The sequence below is a fragment of the Ambystoma mexicanum genome, chromosome 1p (assembly GCF_040938575.1).
Source record: "Ambystoma mexicanum isolate Mex_15411 chromosome 1p, UKY_AmexF1_1, whole genome shotgun sequence".
Classification (NCBI taxonomy): domain Eukaryota; kingdom Metazoa; phylum Chordata; class Amphibia; order Caudata; family Ambystomatidae; genus Ambystoma; species Ambystoma mexicanum.
The window spans coordinates 875,880,928-875,899,411 of record NC_090921.1 but is presented as its reverse complement, the minus strand read 5'-3'; the positions used below and the strand labels follow the sequence as shown (position 1 = coordinate 875,899,411).

Genomic DNA, 18,484 nt, shown 5'->3' with positions numbered 1-18,484 from the left:
TCAGGAAAAAGTTGTAGACGGGGCGTGCAAGAAATTGATAGAATTGAACATACGTTACTAATTACTTTAAATTGAATTACTTTACTTTAAAGTGTTTCATGAAAACCACACTGACTTCTGATCTTTGGGGCTTAAAATAAGTGGTGGCGCACAGATGAATGTCTGCTAACATATCGGACAGCAGCGATGCGCTCAGTAAACACACAGCTATAGATGTCTCCTTATCAATGAATGACTATGTACTTTCAGAAGGTTAGCCCAGAGTAATATTGAAAATAATGTGATCTCTTTAATTGAGTGTTAAAATGGTAACACTATGGGCTTGATTTACAAAGCCTTTTTCAATGGGGTTTCCCCATTCAAATGTGCTTTAGTAAATCAGGCCCTGTACTCGCTAGCTGTGGGAGCAGACACTGTGGCGACATAACTGAAATGTAATAATGTAGCACAGTTGAGGATTACCTTCATTTTCCTATTACAGGTAAGAAGGTAAGTAGTGATGGCACAGCTAGTATTCCACGAATTTTAAGCACATTGTATTGCACTACAATGCTGTATCATTTCAGTACTATTTTCTGCAGTGCACACAGTGGTATTTACATTGTGGAAACATGTCTTTCTGCATCTTGTTTCTCATGCTCTTCTTGAATAATGTATTCTTCGAAAAATAATGCGAACCATATCTTGCCGAGATTAGACGTTGTTAATATTGACTTGTCATAGTTCTTTCATTCAGCGGAACTACCGGCCAAGTTATAAAGCATTGAACTGGATGGTTCAACAAAGACCGTCCATTACGTGCGGTGAATCTTCACAGATGAATGGGCTTATAAGTAAAGAGACTGAAATTTACGACAGATGTAGGTCGTTTTTACGTTTTCCGTTCATTTTAAATCAAGTTGACAGCATTCTATAGATGCTTGCTTGAAAACTTCTAAAGACTTTTTAAAATAGGCTGAGGCTCTTTCAGTTGCGAGGGAAACAGAAACAGCCGCCCATCAACTGTGTGACAAAGGGGCTGTGATCCGTATCATATTTTTTAATAGATGTCAACATATGCATAGATTTGAATGAACACATATGACACTCACTACCGCATTTACAAGCATGCACAAATGAGAAGCTACACAACATAGCATACCACCCTTTTTGCTTGCACTTCCTTTGCACTAGTGTCCTGTACCCACCGCCTTCCCCCATGGAAAACTGAATGTAGGTCCATGGAGATGGCATGGCTTAAGCACTGTGTAAGACCATGCAAAAGCAAGTTGTGGGCGTCCGAACAAGTCATCCTCTAGCAACTGCATACTGTTTATTGGTTTTGGTTTGGTTATTTGGTTAATTGGAAGAGGAGCATTCAACTACTCCTAATAGGACCCCCCACACGTTGAAATACCTTGAAATTGAGCAGAGCCGCCATTCCACAACTGGAGGAAAATGCATAGGTCAGCAGGGACATCCTTAGAAATATACATGCACCATGATATAAAACAAATACAGGCAGCATCAAAACTAGGTATTCTTCCACCCACCACACATAACTGTTAAAAAAAATAGGATACAGATACACATCAATACCTTACAATTATTGGCCGAATAAGTGTTCTAGACAAAGAATATTGTAGTGCAATACAATGCACCTTTATGATACAATGGTGAATTCAAATGCAGAAACAAGAAACTTTAGACAGAACAAAACAGTCCTATAAATGTTTGTTTTAAAATCAAAAGAGCAGGAGCATTCGAGGGCAAATATCGCGTCTGTGCTGCATCTGAATTGTTGTCCCGATGTTTTATGAATTAGGCCAAAGCGATTTAATTTCCCAGTCAGTGCGCTGTACATCATCCTGTCAAACAACACATTACACAATAAGCACTTGCTGGCTGACCACTCGTCATGTTATAAAGCAAAGCATGTAATGCTGTACAAGCCTTTTAAAGGGCACTCTCCGAGGGGGATTGCAAATGGGTTCATTTTTATTTTGGCAAAAGAAATGTGGAGTCTCATTCGGAACTGACGGAATCATTCTTCAACCGAGATGACCTCTTTTAGATTATCAGATTATCAGTTGCTACCACTACTTTTAGCAGATTTGTATGTATGTATGTATGTATGTGCTTTGAGAATTGTACTCTTGTATAAATGTTTCTTGTTTCCCTTACGTTCACTGAGTAGCTATCAAGCAATTTTAAAACAAAATATGATCTCATTGAACTTTTTGCAAAAATGCATCTTTGCAATAATCACGTTTCATAAAAATAGATGTTTTGATTTTGTTTCCCTTGTTAATTGTTAAAAGTGACATTTCCTCTAATTATTCCCTGCAATGTGTATATAGTACTGCAGTCACCACATGTGTTGGCAATAGTCAACAAAATTATGAGGCAGATATGGCAAGCTTATTGGGTTTTCTTGAGCAGTTTTGGAACTTGACTTGGTTCATTTTCCAGTAATAACATTTGCTGGATTCAGATTTTCCCAGCTCTGTCGGGAGAACTTTCAACTATCGCAAGCTCACCTTATCCTACTAATCAATATGGAATATTATTTGCTCCACCGATGTGGGCAATAAATATGCATATGGGTGGAAATGGTGTGGTGGAGTACAATTACAAAACAAAGAATGCTCCTACCACCAAACAGAATGACAGACAGATGAGGCCCTCTGTCCAGTCACAATCGAGCAACACTCAACCAGTGTTAAAAAATACCAACCCTTCTGACACTCATACCTACATATGTCCCTGGTAGCTGGGCTCTAGACCCATCATGGGCTTCAAATACACTCCCCCATAACTGGGGGGAATACAAATCAAGGGCTATTTCCCCTGTGAAATCCTACTCAGAATCTCATGTGGGAAAGAAATCCTAGACCCCCTCCAAATCAACATTTTCAAAAAATGTCCCTCCTAGATTCCAGGACAATAGAACCTAGAATGAAGGGCAGTAGAGACCCAGAAATGAAGGCTACAGTGGATAGGAGGATAGCTCAGTAGCAATGCGCGGGTCTTACAAGCAAGACCACGCTGAGCAAACACAGGTTTGAATCCCAGATCTGCGCTTGAAAATAACCTGCACTTCAGCAATTCAATTAAACTAGCGCATTGACAACTAAGGGTTATGGGCGCTGCAAATAAAAAAATTATTGTATAAAGTGGTAACTTTCAAAGGAACCCAAATTCCTTCGCTATGAGGGATAGTTACGCTTCCAGAGAGCAACAGAAGTATGACCCAAGATCTCACTACGGTTCCGAGGTAGGAGAAAAGACCTCTGAAGCTGAGTAACAGGTCAAGCATTTGACTGAGAACATTGGAGAGACGTTGAGGGACCAACAAGACCTTCTGACTACCAGTATTCCGCAAAGTGCTGCAAAATCTAGTTCAAGTGCCCCGAGGGACATTGACAAGAGGTGAACAATCCAAATAATAGTATGCTAGTGCAGGAAAAAAAGGGGATAAGGATGAAAAGATATGCCAATCCTTAGAGGAAGCTTCCTTTCTGCCCCATACAACGACCCCTGAATTAAATAAAGAAAGGCAAGAAAACAATAGCAAGAACTCTTCTGCTTGGAACTAGAACTAAAAGAACAGATAAAAAGAGTGACATTTCAAGAATGAAAAATAGAATAGCCTCTAGTGAGACAGAGGTGCACACAGGAAGCCCAGAGAATAAAATATTTTCTTTCACAGAGGGAGTGACACCGCCTAAAGAAAAGTGGGTAAAGATAGAACACTCTGAATCTGAGAATGTAGGCAAAGATCAAGAAGTGTAAAGATACCCTTAGATATAAAGGCAATGTGATAACACAGATATTACAAATCCCAAAAGTCCAGAAACTGTAGCGGTACCCTCCCTCTTAAAATATTCAGAGGATTGTCTTCTGAAAAGAGAAGACAACAAAGAGTGTGCGGGGAAGGGCGGTTACACCTACTCCCTATCTGATTTCCAAATGCGTGTTTATTCCAACAGGTTTCCAAGCCACCTCGTGTGAACTTGGCCTCAAGGAAGGAACTACATTTATATCGGGGAAATGCAAAGATTTGCCCTAGAAATAAATGGAATCAAGAAAAGACATTCTCTGCTATCAAATAACTCACACTCTCTTTGTAGACTAAAGTCTAAAGAGGGTAGGTTCTATGCTCCTGTCCAGATCAAAGGTCAGTGTGATTTATCAGCTCTGGTAGACACAGAAGCTACAAAAGCATTATATTAAAAAAAAGACAGTCACAAGGGGGCCTGATTTCAAAGGAAACGTTTGGGAAACTCATCTGGGGAAGAGGGGAGAGACATCAAACTCCTGTCAAAATGTTGATGGAAAGGACATGTCTGTCAATTGGATTGCGGATCTGGAAATCAAAACTGTGCGACACCATCTGTAACAACCAGTGATCGCAGTAAATCTAGAGGGCACACCCCGTTTACTGGGAACGATTTCCTGCGAAGGCTGTCCCCTCTAATTGATTGCATGAACCAGTTTCTCTAGAACCAAACAAAAAATTCAATCAAGCTGAAGAGAAGTACCAATTATTATTACTGAATGGTATGTGTCACTTTATTGAATGACAACCCAATCAAATTGAATTTCATTTTCACAATAATCAGGTTCCTGATATCACCATCATCTCAATAGAAACCAATGTCGTGTGGGAGACCTCATCCCAACTCCTAAGAATTAATCTCCCTCCCACCAACAACTGGCTTTCCACATTGGACAGAGATACCTTAAAGTTCTATATTCCGAAGGACTACAAAGTAATTCAAAGAGCCTAGAAAAATATAGTTATAATTTGACCGACATCCAGCAAAAAGGCAAACAAACATTCTTCCCTATTCGGATAAATGGAGGGAAAGATGTATGTGTAAATAATGGAAAATGTTTCATAAGCAAAGCACTGTTTCAGTGATTCCAAAAAGATCAGACCACTCCCTGCTTTAATTTGACAAATAAATGGGAAGTTGATCTGGAAACCCAAAATTCCAAACATGTACTTCCTAGCAGGTGCGTGTTAAAACTTTCGATTGGCAATAAAACTAGTGACCATAATTGTTGGATTATTAGAGATGTCACGTCTGAGTTTATCTGGGTAGTGATATTCTCCATCAATTTCCAATTCATTTAGATTTTATTAATGACAAACTTTGGTCAAGACTGTGGGGGTAACCCAATGGGCTTTGACAAGGTTGAGAAAGAATTTCAGTAAGCTCTATTATTGCCTTATGCTGTTAAAGACCAAGCAAAGTAGGAGGTTACTATCTCAGGAAAGGCGTGACAATTTACAATACCAATCAAAATAAAAAGATGACAAACCTTAAAAAAAATCAGGAAGCATTCATACATTTGAGTTATTCCCTCCAACAACAAGGATTGTTTCTTCATCCAACACCAAATGGCGAACATCTAAAACCGATCTCAGCAGATCCATGTTCGCCCTCCACCACTGCAATTACAAATCCGAGATCCGACAGGCCAAAAAAGCCTATTACAATACACAAATTCTGAACTGTGGCGGCAGCAGCAAAGAACTCTACAAGATCATCTCCGAATTTATGAAACCTACTTGCACCTCTGCCCACACCACTCCCACACAATCACTCTGCGACTCCCTCTTGCTACACTTCTACAACACTGCACTTGACAGGAAGGCAGCCCTTAACACCAAATTGTCCTCACTCACCCCCTACCCTACACAACCCCTCCTGATCCCATTGCCCCAAAGCCCACTTTTACCAACCTTCGACTCTTTGAAACCCATCTCCAGAGACAAATTCCTTGGCCTACTATCAGCCAGCATAACCTTTGGGTCACCACTTGACCCCTGCCCTGATTCTGTTCTGAAAGAAATATTCTCCTCCACTTGCGCAGGAGAACATGCAAGAGCCACACTAAATGACTCCCTCACCTCTGGCATCTTCTCTAAAGCCTTTAAAATTGTGCATGTCAAGCATAAAAAAAGGCATCACTTTACCCCCTTGATCCTAAGAATTACAGGCCGATCTCCAACAGCATATTTCTCGTGAAACTCATTGACCGGACTGCATACTCAGGGCTCAACTGCTTTGTAGAATCCAATAAACTCCTCAACCCTGCACAATCAGGCTTCAGACCGCAACATGGAACAGAAACCATTCTGATCTCAGTCTGGGAAGATCTCAAGGTCACGGCAGACTGAGGGCTGCGCAGCGTCGATTCTTCTTGATCTCTCTGCAACCTTTGACACCGTTAACCATTCAATCCTCCTTGACCGCCTCCATTACCCAGGAATCCAGGGCTCAGCACTCAAATGGATTGCCTCCTTCCTCAGCAACAGGAAATGTTGTCACAACTGCTTGCGCTGTGAACACTGGAGTACCCCAAGACGCATGCCTCTCTGCTCTCCTTTTCAACCTCTATCTGACCAGTCTACGAGGAATCATCTGCGCGCAACCTCTCCTGTTACAACTACGCCAATGATACCCAAATTATCCCAAAGATCCCCACGACAAGTACCAACTCACTTCCCGACCTTAAAGCTTGTCTCCATGACATTGACCGATGGATGACAAGTAACCACCTCCCTTTGAACCCTAATAAAACTGAAATCATAGTGTGTGGCAATACCTTCCTTCTCCCACAACTGCTCCCATGGCCCCCCCTCCCTCAACCCGCCCCCACCCAATATAGTAAAAAATCTCTGATTCACCATGGACTCAGGCCTACCCCTCTTCCGTCAGATCAATAATGTTTCAAAATGCTGTCGCTACCACCTCAAGATTTTTAGACACATTTTTCTTTACCTCTCCTACCCCAGCAGACTTGCCGCTGTTATGTTTATTGTAATGTCGAGACTGGACTATGCCAACTCCTTATTCCTGGGAGCACCGGCATACCAACTCAACAAACTCCAAAGAGCCCAAAACGCTGCCACCAAACTCCCACTTGCCCTGGGACACAGAGACCACATCTCACCTGCTCTCTGCACACTCCACTGGCTCCCAGTTGGACGAAAGGACACCTTCAAGACCTTATGCTTACCCACCGACCAGTGCACAAGACCGGCCCAATGTATCTACAACAGAAGATAAAACCCTACCTCCCATCTCACACCCTAAGATCAAGCACTGCCCTCTTTCTAGTGATTCCAACCTCTAATTCTGTCAGGATCTAAGGATCCGCCTTCTCAACCTTGGCCCCAACTCTGTGGAACTCACTCCCCCCGCATATTCGACACACCGAAGACTACATGGCCTTCAACAAAGCTCTAAAAACCTGGCTCTTTCCATAAATGCTGATTAAGACCATCTAAGGCAGCTAATTTTACTCTGAATGCAGAAATCGCAAACACGCACCTGAAATCCGGAACAGCAAGCCCTCTGCCCACACACTCAACTCTCCTATCACCATGTTCACTCTCTACTCTACTCAACACCAACCCACAATTAGAGCACAGCTACACCCCTCGATCAATTTTGGCCTAGCTGCTCACATACGGACAATACTTCATGAACACCTCAACATTCTGATAAAGTGCAACTATACCCCACGAAAATCGGCCTAGCTGCACACATACGCGTTCTGCACAGGCCTAACGCAGCCAGAACCCAGTCTTGGTGAACAAGCTCCAGACTGCACACATTAAACTGATATCAAATGCAACCACACCTAATGCTAGGATGCAGCTGCCACCAGGAAATTGCATCAGCTGCGCACATATTTGGTGCACCCAAGCACCCTATGACACCTTACTCTCTCGACTGACCTGGATTACGGTCTCTGAGGGCGTACAACCTACCAGCGCTTTGAAGTCATACAAATGATTTATAGAGCGCTATATAAATGCCAAATAACATAACCAATGGTTGATCTGAAACACAGCACCATTCAAATATTGGTGGATAACAGCAACCCTCAAAGTATTACTTTGTGCGCAGATAACTCTATTGGAATGGCGGCTGATTCGAAATATTATTCTTTTGACTTGGAAAATGAAATTATAGGTCCAATTCCTGAAAATTATTATGGTAAAACAGACAGTAGCCACCAAGAAAAGATCAACATCTGACATGGGGGACATTCACCTATGACATCTTGGAATACGAGGTAGTATTTAGAGTTCATAATAACTATCTTGCACCAATGAACCTCCTGTCTAGGTAAATACCATTAAAAGAATTCTCTCCACCCAACTGGAGGATATTTCTGAAATATTGACACCAGAGGTATTTCCGGGTTTCCGGCAGAAAGTCGAGGAACAAAACAGTCTGCCTGATGCCTGTGGGACCGATGAACAGTGACAATAACTGAGACAGGTATTTCTGGATCTCAAGAGTATCTTTTCAATTGACTATGATTGTTGACATAAAATTATCTATTCTACAACAATTCCAATGCACCATGAAATGACTCGATCCTGTGTTTGTAAAACAATACCTGTTGCTTCTTGTGTCAATGGAATCACTCACAGAAATAGTCAGAAATCTGGAATCCTGTGGCATTATTCGTCTTATATCCACAGTACACTAATATCCTGCTACTGGGGATACTAAAGCCCGATGGACAATGGAGGCTCTGTGCTGACCTGAGGGAGTACAATAAACAGGTCCATATGTCAAGGTGGCCTCTTTCCAATATATCGATCAATGACTGGCACAGATCCAAGGATCAAAAGCGTACTGCACTCTTGACTTGACAAACGGTTATTGGATAGTACCCATGAATACGGAAGATCAGTATAAGCTTGCCTTTACCTTCGGGCAACAATATATTTGGGCCTGTACACCTTTCAGATACATCAGTTCAGGAAATAAGTTCAATGTTTTTCTTCAAAGGGTCATGCCTGATCTGGATGAAAGAGTAACCTTGGCCTATGTGGATGATCTGTTGATAAAAAGTTAAACTGTGGAAGAACATCTGGCAAAAATCAGATATGTTCTTACCAGTTGCAAGAGGCTGGTGCAAAATTATCTTTCCAGAAAGTACGATGGTGCAAAACCAGAGAGAACTTTGTAGGACATGAAACTACAGTTTACGGTCTCAATCCACAGAAAAAGAAGGTTGAGGGCTTATTCAAATTGATGAACCCCAAACCTCTGTGTGAATTGTGAAGCCTCCTTGTTCTGACTAATTATAGTTGAAAATTAATTGAGGAATATGCAGTGATCACAAAACCTTTGGTCCACTTATTGAAGACTGGGGTAAAGAGGGAGGCGGGTGAAGCACAATGTGAGGCAGTGAAGTAATTGAAAAGAAGCCTGTCACAAGCTCCTTGTTTGGCTTACCCCATCACGTATAAGGAGTGTTTCTTATGGACTGGTTTCTCAGATACCTGTTTGATGGCGGGCTTACATCAAAAACATGACAAAGTCAAACGTCGAAAAGGTAATATCCTAAGCGAGCCAAAGATTATCCTAAATAGAAGAAAATTCAACGATTGTAAAAAAAGCCCTTCTGGCAAAGGTGTGGGCATTGAAAAATTACCAACCGTTTATCCAGAGGGAGCACATCATAGTAGAGACCTCCGACAAACTGTTACAATATCTACAAAGTGATAGATTACGGGCGGGAATGTTTCGCATTCAAGAATCATTTCTTGGATTGTGTTGATGCAGGGCTTTCCTTTGGAGGTCAGGTATGGCCAAAAAAAGAAGAGCCCTCTAGCTCGGTCTATAGTCATAAAATCGAAAACAAAAAAGTCGAAAGTCAAAATATCGAAAAAAAATGTCGAAAAAAAAGTCACATTTCTTTTTTATTATGTTTTTTATTCGAAATGGGGCGGTTCCTCCCTAACCCCCCTTTTATTTTTTTTGTTTTTACCTTTTTTTTTTTTACACACGAGAGTCAAAAAATAAATATAAATAAAAAAAATAAAAAAAATGTTGGCATTCTTTTTTTGATTTTTTTGACTTTCGACATTTTTTTTCGATATTTTGACTGCACACCCTCTAGCTCAAGGATTGGCAGACTTACATGATTGTGCTGAAGCACACTGTCTTGCTGATTCTGATTATGCACAATTGGAAAAACAGGCATGCTTTGTGCAAATAATAAACTGTTAAAAATTGGTATATTGATCCAGGCTATTGACGATCTGGTGCCGTCTAATGAAATGACCAAATATTGGAAGGATCTCAATACCTACTTAAAGGGATGTCTTGTGCCTGCTCAGTTCCAATCAAGTTCTCCCACACACAGAGCTCATTTTCAAAAAAGAGGAATGATGTTACCATGATAGGCCTAAGGAATGGAACACCCAGATTCATGGGGACCATAGAGGAACACAAACTCCACCTTTTGTGTTTCCTGCTCTGCATTTCAACACGAGGAACCACCATCAGGCATCCAGCAACATTCAGAAACTGACACTATAGGTAGGCTGCCAAACCAGGTGATGGCTGGTGGGTGAGGGTGGTGGGATTTCATTTCAATTAATTCTGCCCTGTACTGTGTGTACTGTGCGAAAGGCATTTTAGGCTTGTGGAAGCCAGTGGGGTAGTCTTCTGGGGGAAACAACAAGGGATTCTGGCCTGTGCCCCCTTAGGGGTGTCACAGTATTGGGTGTATGGCGGTATGATAACCTTCTTGCCAAATGACGGCATATCATGGTTATTGCGGTATAGCAGGTGGAGTTAACTAATCTTAACAAATATTTTCATAAAGGTCACAAATTGTCAGCATTGTGAAACTTGTCTCTTCTCTGCACATTTTTTTGCTGATCCTCCAGGAATCTAAGGCGGCTGCAGATTTGGTCTTCAATGACACTCACTCGTTGATCGCATTGAATGAAAGAGTGACTAGAGGAAGTGATAAAATGCACATTTTGAGCAATGAGTTTGCTGCTCAGTCACAGGTCATCGCTTTGAAAATCGGCCTCGACCTGCATTATTTTGGAACCACATGGCATGGGCATCATGACCCCTTGCTGCGATCAGTCATAAAAGTATGTTTTGATAATGCTTTATCCCATTAAAGGGAGAAAAGTCACTCATGTGAGGTATGAAAGCCCATGGCATTGTGTTTCTTTGTCAAAATTTAATAGCCAACACACACTCACCGAAAGTTGCATATTGATCAAATCACTATAGCGTGTTTACCAACTGCCTGGTGTATTATAAAGGTCTGATGTTTGAGTCACCACTGACCATGTTATCCTAACAGGACAGCGTTCAGTGGGCACTATTGATTTCTTTCTTCATTCTTGCAATACATGTTCATTTACCTTCTTAAAGATAGTGGCACAAAAACCTTTTGAAAATGACTAAGTTAAAATACATATCGGCACAAATATGGCCTAGACCACCACATCACCACAGCCCCATCATTACCATTTTCCCCAGGTCTGAGCGCATTAGGACCCTTGTCATGTGAGTTGAGATGGAGGAATGTTTTCATGGGTAGTGTCACAAATCGAGGCTAGACTTGAGAAATATCTCACCCCCATTGCTCTGGATACTTCAAATTGAATGTAGAATCTGTCCTGCCTGCTTGAGTTCAGTGCCATATGCAGAAGGCGGGTGAAGGATCAAGCAAAGCAACAACTCTAGTGCCAATGTGTAAATCTACATGGCGGACAGTTTGGGGGTCAGGGGGCAGTTTATATACTAGCACAACGCACTGATAGGCCCAGTGTTCATACAGTCTACATAGCTAACGTTTTTTGTGGACATGCATCAGAAGGGCATACAGTTCATTCTTCCCTTTGAATTCTGGGATGTGTAGGTCCCCATCTTTCAAATTGGTGGGAAAACTACAAATCAGCTGATCTTTAACATGACTCCACTGATCACAGAGAAAGAGCGGTCACAGCATCAAAGCTGCATTTGCTAATGTGGCCTCACTTTCCCTATGCTCTTGTCTGCCAAACGCCACATCCCACAGTGCAAGATCCAGAATGTGCAGCACTTGCTTACTGCAGCCTTTCCAAATCAGATTGAAAAGCTCACTTACTAGCTGCAGGTCCTAAAACGGTATACCAGTATAAAAAACGTGACGGTTATTATAGTTCAATTAAGCTGTTCACCGTGTCACCTCTAGCCCCACTGCCCGATAAGCGCACCAATCACTTGACAAACACCATCCATGATGAGCTTTGCCCTCATGGGCAAATGCCCCAGTTGACCCCTGAGCATATCACCTGAGCAACTTGGTGCTTTCAGATGGCACTCAGCCTGTCAACCTGCATTCCAAGGAAGTTGAAAAGAGTTCCTGGGGTCTTCATTTCTCAAGCAACTGCTTCTTCTAACCAAATGTTTTTATCTCCAATAACCCCTAGCAAATAGCTTTAGGTAATGAGTGGCTTTTCCAAAATGCCTCCTTCCTGCATCTGCCAATTCCCAGAACTTTGTGGTGCATAGGGTAAAATGTATCTATCTGAGAGAGGGATAGAAAGCAAGGAGAGAGACAGAGAAAACAAAAGAGAGAGGGAAAGAGAGAGAGCCAGAGAAAGGGAAAGAGAGAGAGAGAGAGAGAGAGAGAGAGAGAGAGAGAGAGAGAGAGAGAGAGAGAGAGATAGCGGCCATGTGATGAAGTGAAATGGGACCTGTATGAATAAATCTAGAGGTAGGAGCACAGGGAGAACACCAAATTGCAAGGGCTTTTCCATGTGTCTTTATAACTTCTAATACTTTGTGTGATCCCTTTCATACCATTTCGAAAGCCTTGCTGTGCCATGTTATGATCTCCTGTATGTAGTTTCAGGTTGATAGACCTCTGACTGGTCCCCACACTAAAACGCTCACATTCTATGTTACAGCACCCAATACACACACCAACTACATCAAACATCATTACCCTACACCTCTACAACCAACAATATGTAGGGATGGCTGCACAGGGAGAAAAAGACTGAAATGGAGAGCAGAGAAGAGCAGTGCAAGCAGATAGAAGGAACACAGTACTGCCTCTGCAGCTCCACTGGTCTCGGGCTGCGACAAAAGAGAGTGAGAGCACCTCCATCTCTTGATACACCCTTTGTTCTATACTTCAGATGCCGAGCGGTGGCACCTGAGAATGACGTAAGCAGCTGCTCACGCTCAAAAGCCCCTCCGCCTTACTGGTGATACTCCCTTTTTGGACCGCCACCATGCCTCCCAAGCTGCCGCCCCGGCAATATGCCAGGGCGGCTATTGGCTGGAGAGTTGCGAACAGTGAAAGGGTCCCTTCTGGTTCATAATATGAGGTGCTACACAAATCAGGACGCTTGGGGTTAGAGCTCTAACTGCCCACAAAAACCGGTATGTTAAGCTTGCATGTGTCCTGCACCGCAGGACAACCTCTCGCACCGCTAGCCGCATCACTTCACCACACCGCTACAACACATAAACTGCACCAACAGCACACGATGACCGACATCGCTCCGCTACTCGCCCCAAAAGCTCAGCACACAGTGTATATCAAGTTGAAGCTGCCAACAGAACACCACTCCTCTCACTATCCTACTCCCTCTTCACCCTACTAACCCATCCCACCCTCTCGTTTGCAGATCCGCCAGAGCGCCTGGGGACCAGCTCCGTTGGTGACAGTGCACGGTACTAATATCTTTAACATTTAACATTATCTGCCCTTTACTCTCAGTAGTCCTTTGTTTGATTCTGAGGCCTCTGCTACACAGCATTACATTCTCCACTGACTCCTCCTGCCCTTTTCAGCTGTCTCTGTTCGGGGCCACAGTGTTAATGTTCCCTTAAAAACACTCACTCGTCCACTGCCTTACCATTACCGCAGGTCTCCTCCCTCACGCCGCTGGCACACTGGCTTGGGCTGGCCTTGCTTGTGGTCTTATCGGCCAGCAGCAAAGCACACCGACTATTCCTCTCTGGATCAACCTGCCGAACTGCCACTGACTCATGTATGTCCCATTAAAGTGTCTGCTAAGTGCCACGAGGTGCCACCCTTTCTGTAACTGAACATGCTCGAACAGTGCTGGATCCCTTACCAGCAGGGCTCCAATGAGCGGTGACAGACCTTCGCCCTCCTCAGAATCCCCCACTTTCGGATTGGCCCCGTTATTTAGCCAGCAGTCACCTACCACTTAAAGCCTTCTAAGCTTCTACCCCAGCTGCTAATTTTCGTTTTTGCTATCCTCATCACAAAAGAAACAACACATCATTGAATGTTCATAATATGCAAACAGCAAGTTGACCACATTTCATGTTGCGTTATTATGCACACATATTTGTTCCCATAGATCGATTCATCAGAGTGTCAGTTCATTACACGATGAAGAACAACAAAAGCACTCCGGAAAATTGAGATATAAAAAGGCACAACAACTTGAACCGATTTGCCTTTTGGACACGACGAAGCTCCACTCTGAAAGCTGCTCTATGGTGCAGGCAGTTATAAGAAGTCTCCAAAGAAGCGAACCGCCTTTGTTCTCTTTCACTGTGAGGCCAAGTCAATCAAGCCTGCAGCCTATTCCCAAGAAAGCCTTCCGCATTCAGAGTATGCAACATGGGCAGATAACACGCAACTGAATGACTGCATCCCCCGGGCCATCCAGAAATCAGATCAAAGAACCCCTCGGCTCTATTGAAATGCAATGGCTTCCTAATCACCCTGCACTGGCCCGATCCAGAAAAGAATGGGTAATTGGGGAGCTGCTGCTAATGAAATGAACAATGGCGAGATTAGTGCTGCCGACCATATAGAGAGCCACCACTTTCCGTCTAATTGCAGTGAAGAAAGCAAAGAGGAAAGAAGGGCAACCAAGTGACTACAGTGGCTGCTGCACAGAGGATGTGTAGGCCATTCACAGAGGGTCCTTGATCACAGCACAGCATGCAGGCTGCGGTGATGCTTACTGAAGAGGGATTACACTCACAGAGTGGCCCGCAAACAACAACGATTCCTCTTTTAATCCAAAAAAGCAGGCCAAAGGTGGACTAGCTTAATCATGTATGCTCCCTATAACATGGGTTTGTGTTTAGGGCCAAACGCCTTTCATCTAAATACATCAACTGGTTGCCTCAATGTTATGACAACTAAATGCAGTCGCCGGCCTTTGATGTCTGCAAGGTACCGCAGATATTTCCATGTTTCTGTGCTTCACATTCCACGGCTGAGAATAAGGGGGTGAAAGTTAAGGCTGGATCAATGCAGGGATCCACATTCAATCATGTACAAACATATCTGTGTAGTGAGAGGCATACATTGTGTGTTTAAATATATGTGTTAAAATAGTATATTTTGACACATCAGAAAAGTGTAGTAGAGTGCTGGACTTTTGGAGAGAAGTTTTGGATTGCATTGATATGGTAACTAGTATGACACTGCCTCGTACTTTTCTGTCAGTGATTTTCCTTTCAACTGATAGTCGAAGTGTGGAGATGTGGGATTGTTCGGAATGGATTGATAGAGCATTGTTGATGGCCATAAAACAAATAATGAAGGTGTGAAAATCCAGGAAGAAGCCACATTACGAGAACTGGGTGTCGGATATGCGGACGCTCTCTTGGTATGAGAAGACTCAGGCAGTTCGACAACATCGGGAAACTGAGTACGAGGAGAGATGGGGGCCATTCAGGGATTTATTTGGATGAGGTGTAGGCTTTGGTTTATTTTGTGGATATTGAGGTTGGGGATTGGTAGGGGTGTATGTTTTGCCCTTTTTTTTTGTGTTTTGTGTTACCACATCTTGCCATGAGATAGGAGGGTGGGGATGTTTTCGGATTTCGTTTTGAATAGCTGTTACTTTAGTAGTAATTTGCATTTTGTTGCACTGATGTATATGGAGTAATCTTTTGCTTGTTCCCATTGTGTTGTTACTCAGTTGTATTATGTTTTGTATAATTATTAAATAAAGTTGATAAAAAAAAAAGAAAAGTGTTGAACTGCAGCAGGGCATACCGGAAACAATGGTGGTTTCACTAGACTCTAGATACTTCAACAGTTTAATCAACAGGGCAGATTGACCAGTGTATCCCTAAGCGTTAAGTAGTCAGGTCCTTACAAGCTGTTTCTGACATTGTGCACACTTACAGTGAAGTCCCCCTTCACCTTCCTCGTCAGACAGTGTTTAATTGGAGGATGACAATCCAATCAGGAGCAATTGTCAGTAACGCGTCAGCACCATGAGGGGGCAGGAGGGGGTGGGATTACATGAAAAGTGGCGTGGCACCGGTTACCTTAAGCATGATTGACTCTTTGACGGCTTTTCAATTAGTAATGATTTCTTCATGATATATAACAGCAAAGTGCTCTTTTCTTAAATGATACCCCAGTGGGTACCTTAGCCACAGGCTGCCGATTCTTCAACATGTAATATGTAAATGTATCGTGTCTTTGCTGAAGAAGAGGCTCTGTTTGTGCACTGTATCGTCTCTTTTATGAAAGCCTTCCTGAATTCATGTGACTCTCAGGTTGTGTGACTTTTGCCTGTTTCACCCATCCCACCTCCTCCGAAAGCAATAGGCATATATGTATTTCAGGAGACTCTTTGCTTTCCATCTCATGTCAAGGAACAGCTTTGTTTGCCTTGGATAATATAACGTGGAGTTCAATCTTAGTCGCCCCCCCCCCATGTTGCTATGCTCATACATGCTAAAGTATATTTGAAACCTGTAAGTGAATAGCTCCTTGCAAAGACCAGTCCTTGCTTCGTGTATGGGCTTGGCAGAGGCCCAGGTGTAACATTAATATTACTGCCTAGATATGAAAAAGCGAATTCAAAGTGCTACGGTGGGACTCTCACGTTACCTTAATTGAACAGTGTATGTACGTTGCTACGGTATCAGGTAATACTGTCCCCATATATAAAACGGGTTGCAGGGACATTTTTACATGGAACCGTTGCTATTGGATAGGTTGAGAACATGCCATGCCTAAAATATATTGTATAGGAGTCAATTCCCGAGAGAAGATCTGCTCTTTAAGCCAAGTCGTGTTCATAGAAATCGCTGCAATTTACTGGCAACACACCCCCCTCTTTCTCTCTCTGTATCTATATGTTGTATTTTATTTGAAAGAAAGAGTGGGGATTTTAACAGAGGCACCTTACAACTTGGTCAATACAGAGTCCAGAGATACCCCATAAAGGGGTGCATTATAGGAAGGCTGAGTGGAGGTGAATGAAGCTCAGATTCTGGAGACAGTGAGTACTCGGGCATGCAGCAAGTATGGGACATATGAGGAGCATATTATATACACAACGTCTCTCCCTCTCTTTGTGCCTCTGCCTGCACCTCTCTTTATTCCTCTATCACTATAACTCAGTCTGTATTTGTATCTGCCTGTATCTCACAAGCACTCCCTTTCCCACATGTTGTATCACTCTACATCCTCATATTCAAGGAGATGCGTACTCAGCAGCACATCAATTGTCCACAATAGACGAACACAATCATAGAGGCAAATCAGCGTTCCTGAACTAGCACAGACAGAGGCGTCTAGCACTATGGTTCTAGTCTATTAAACATTTGTGCTACCTCACCCTCAAGTCCCAACTCTTTAATGAAACAAGAAATTGGAACGTTTAGTGTCCTCGCAGACCAATCAATGGTCCATTAATTCATTGGTGAACCAATGAGCAAGCTAGGCCTGCCCAACGATGAAAAGGGCACCATGCAGAACCTTTCCTCTAATGTGATATTGAAGCTGTCTAGCATTATTAAGGGTACTTTCATGGGCTTGCCCAATTCAAGTGGATACAAAAATAGTGCTTATGGTACAAAGATCGTGAGAGCAAACTGTACCCAAAACACTGCCGAAGAACGGGCGCATTGCAGAAGATAACAGTGATAGCTTCAAAGTTGTGAATGGCCAGAACATTGGTCAAGACATAAAAAAGAGAAAAGAAGGAAAGATCAGTCAGTCAATACGTGTTTAGTAAATGTGCACTTACCAATCCCAAACAGGTGGAGATCGCCACTGAAGAGGTGGTATAGTTCCTTATGAATCCGTGATAGAAACACTGCTCGATTTCATGCCTGTGGGAGCGAATGCCATCTTTTCCTGCTATCTGGACATGAAATCCTTTGCTTAATATGACCGACGGTTTCATTTCTAAGTGCAGGTCCTGTCCAAATGCTGAAACTCTGTAGTGCAGAGAAGTGGCTGAACTCGGCGTTGATCGGCGCCTCCTGCTGTTATGTAAGACTTCATGTGAAATGTACGCTCCGCTGGCATCTACTTCAACAGGTGTCACGAAAGCATAATCTAGAAAGACACAGTATCATCTATGAGCATTCCCCGCCTGGACATGTTTTGCATTTCCACTGTATGCCTCCATGCAGCCTTCCACCAAGATAAACAACACGCCTTCTACTACACCCAGAGCTTGCACACGTATTTTTGTGGGTTTCAAGCAATGTTTGAATTTGTGGGTCTCAAAGAGATCTGCATTTGTGTGTACATTCAGCATACATTTATAATAAGTCTCTTGTGGCAAGCATGTGTAGCCTACTTTCAGGATCACTATGTTTTTGCGACTACTCCATGTGTTTCTCTTGTTGTGATACTGTTCTCTTGCCCCTCACTGTACTTTCTAGGACTAAGGGGTCATGCGGGGTCC

The 18,484-nt window shown here is 42.9% G+C and overlaps 1 protein-coding gene across 3 annotated transcripts in view; it reads right to left on the bottom strand.

Moving 5' to 3' along the window:
• ADAMTS18 (ADAM metallopeptidase with thrombospondin type 1 motif 18) overlaps nt 1-18,484 on the bottom strand; it is a 524,586-nt gene that overhangs the window by 487,134 nt on the left and 18,968 nt on the right. For 2 of the 3 annotated variants that reach the window (XM_069652914.1, XM_069652924.1), the window contains exon 3: nt 17,816-18,129. In XM_069652914.1, coding sequence (XP_069509015.1) covers nt 17,816-18,129 — 314 coding nt within the window. Of the gene's footprint in view, nt 1-17,815; nt 18,130-18,484 lie in introns of those variants that run through there. The other variant, XM_069652934.1, reaches the window with a different exon arrangement.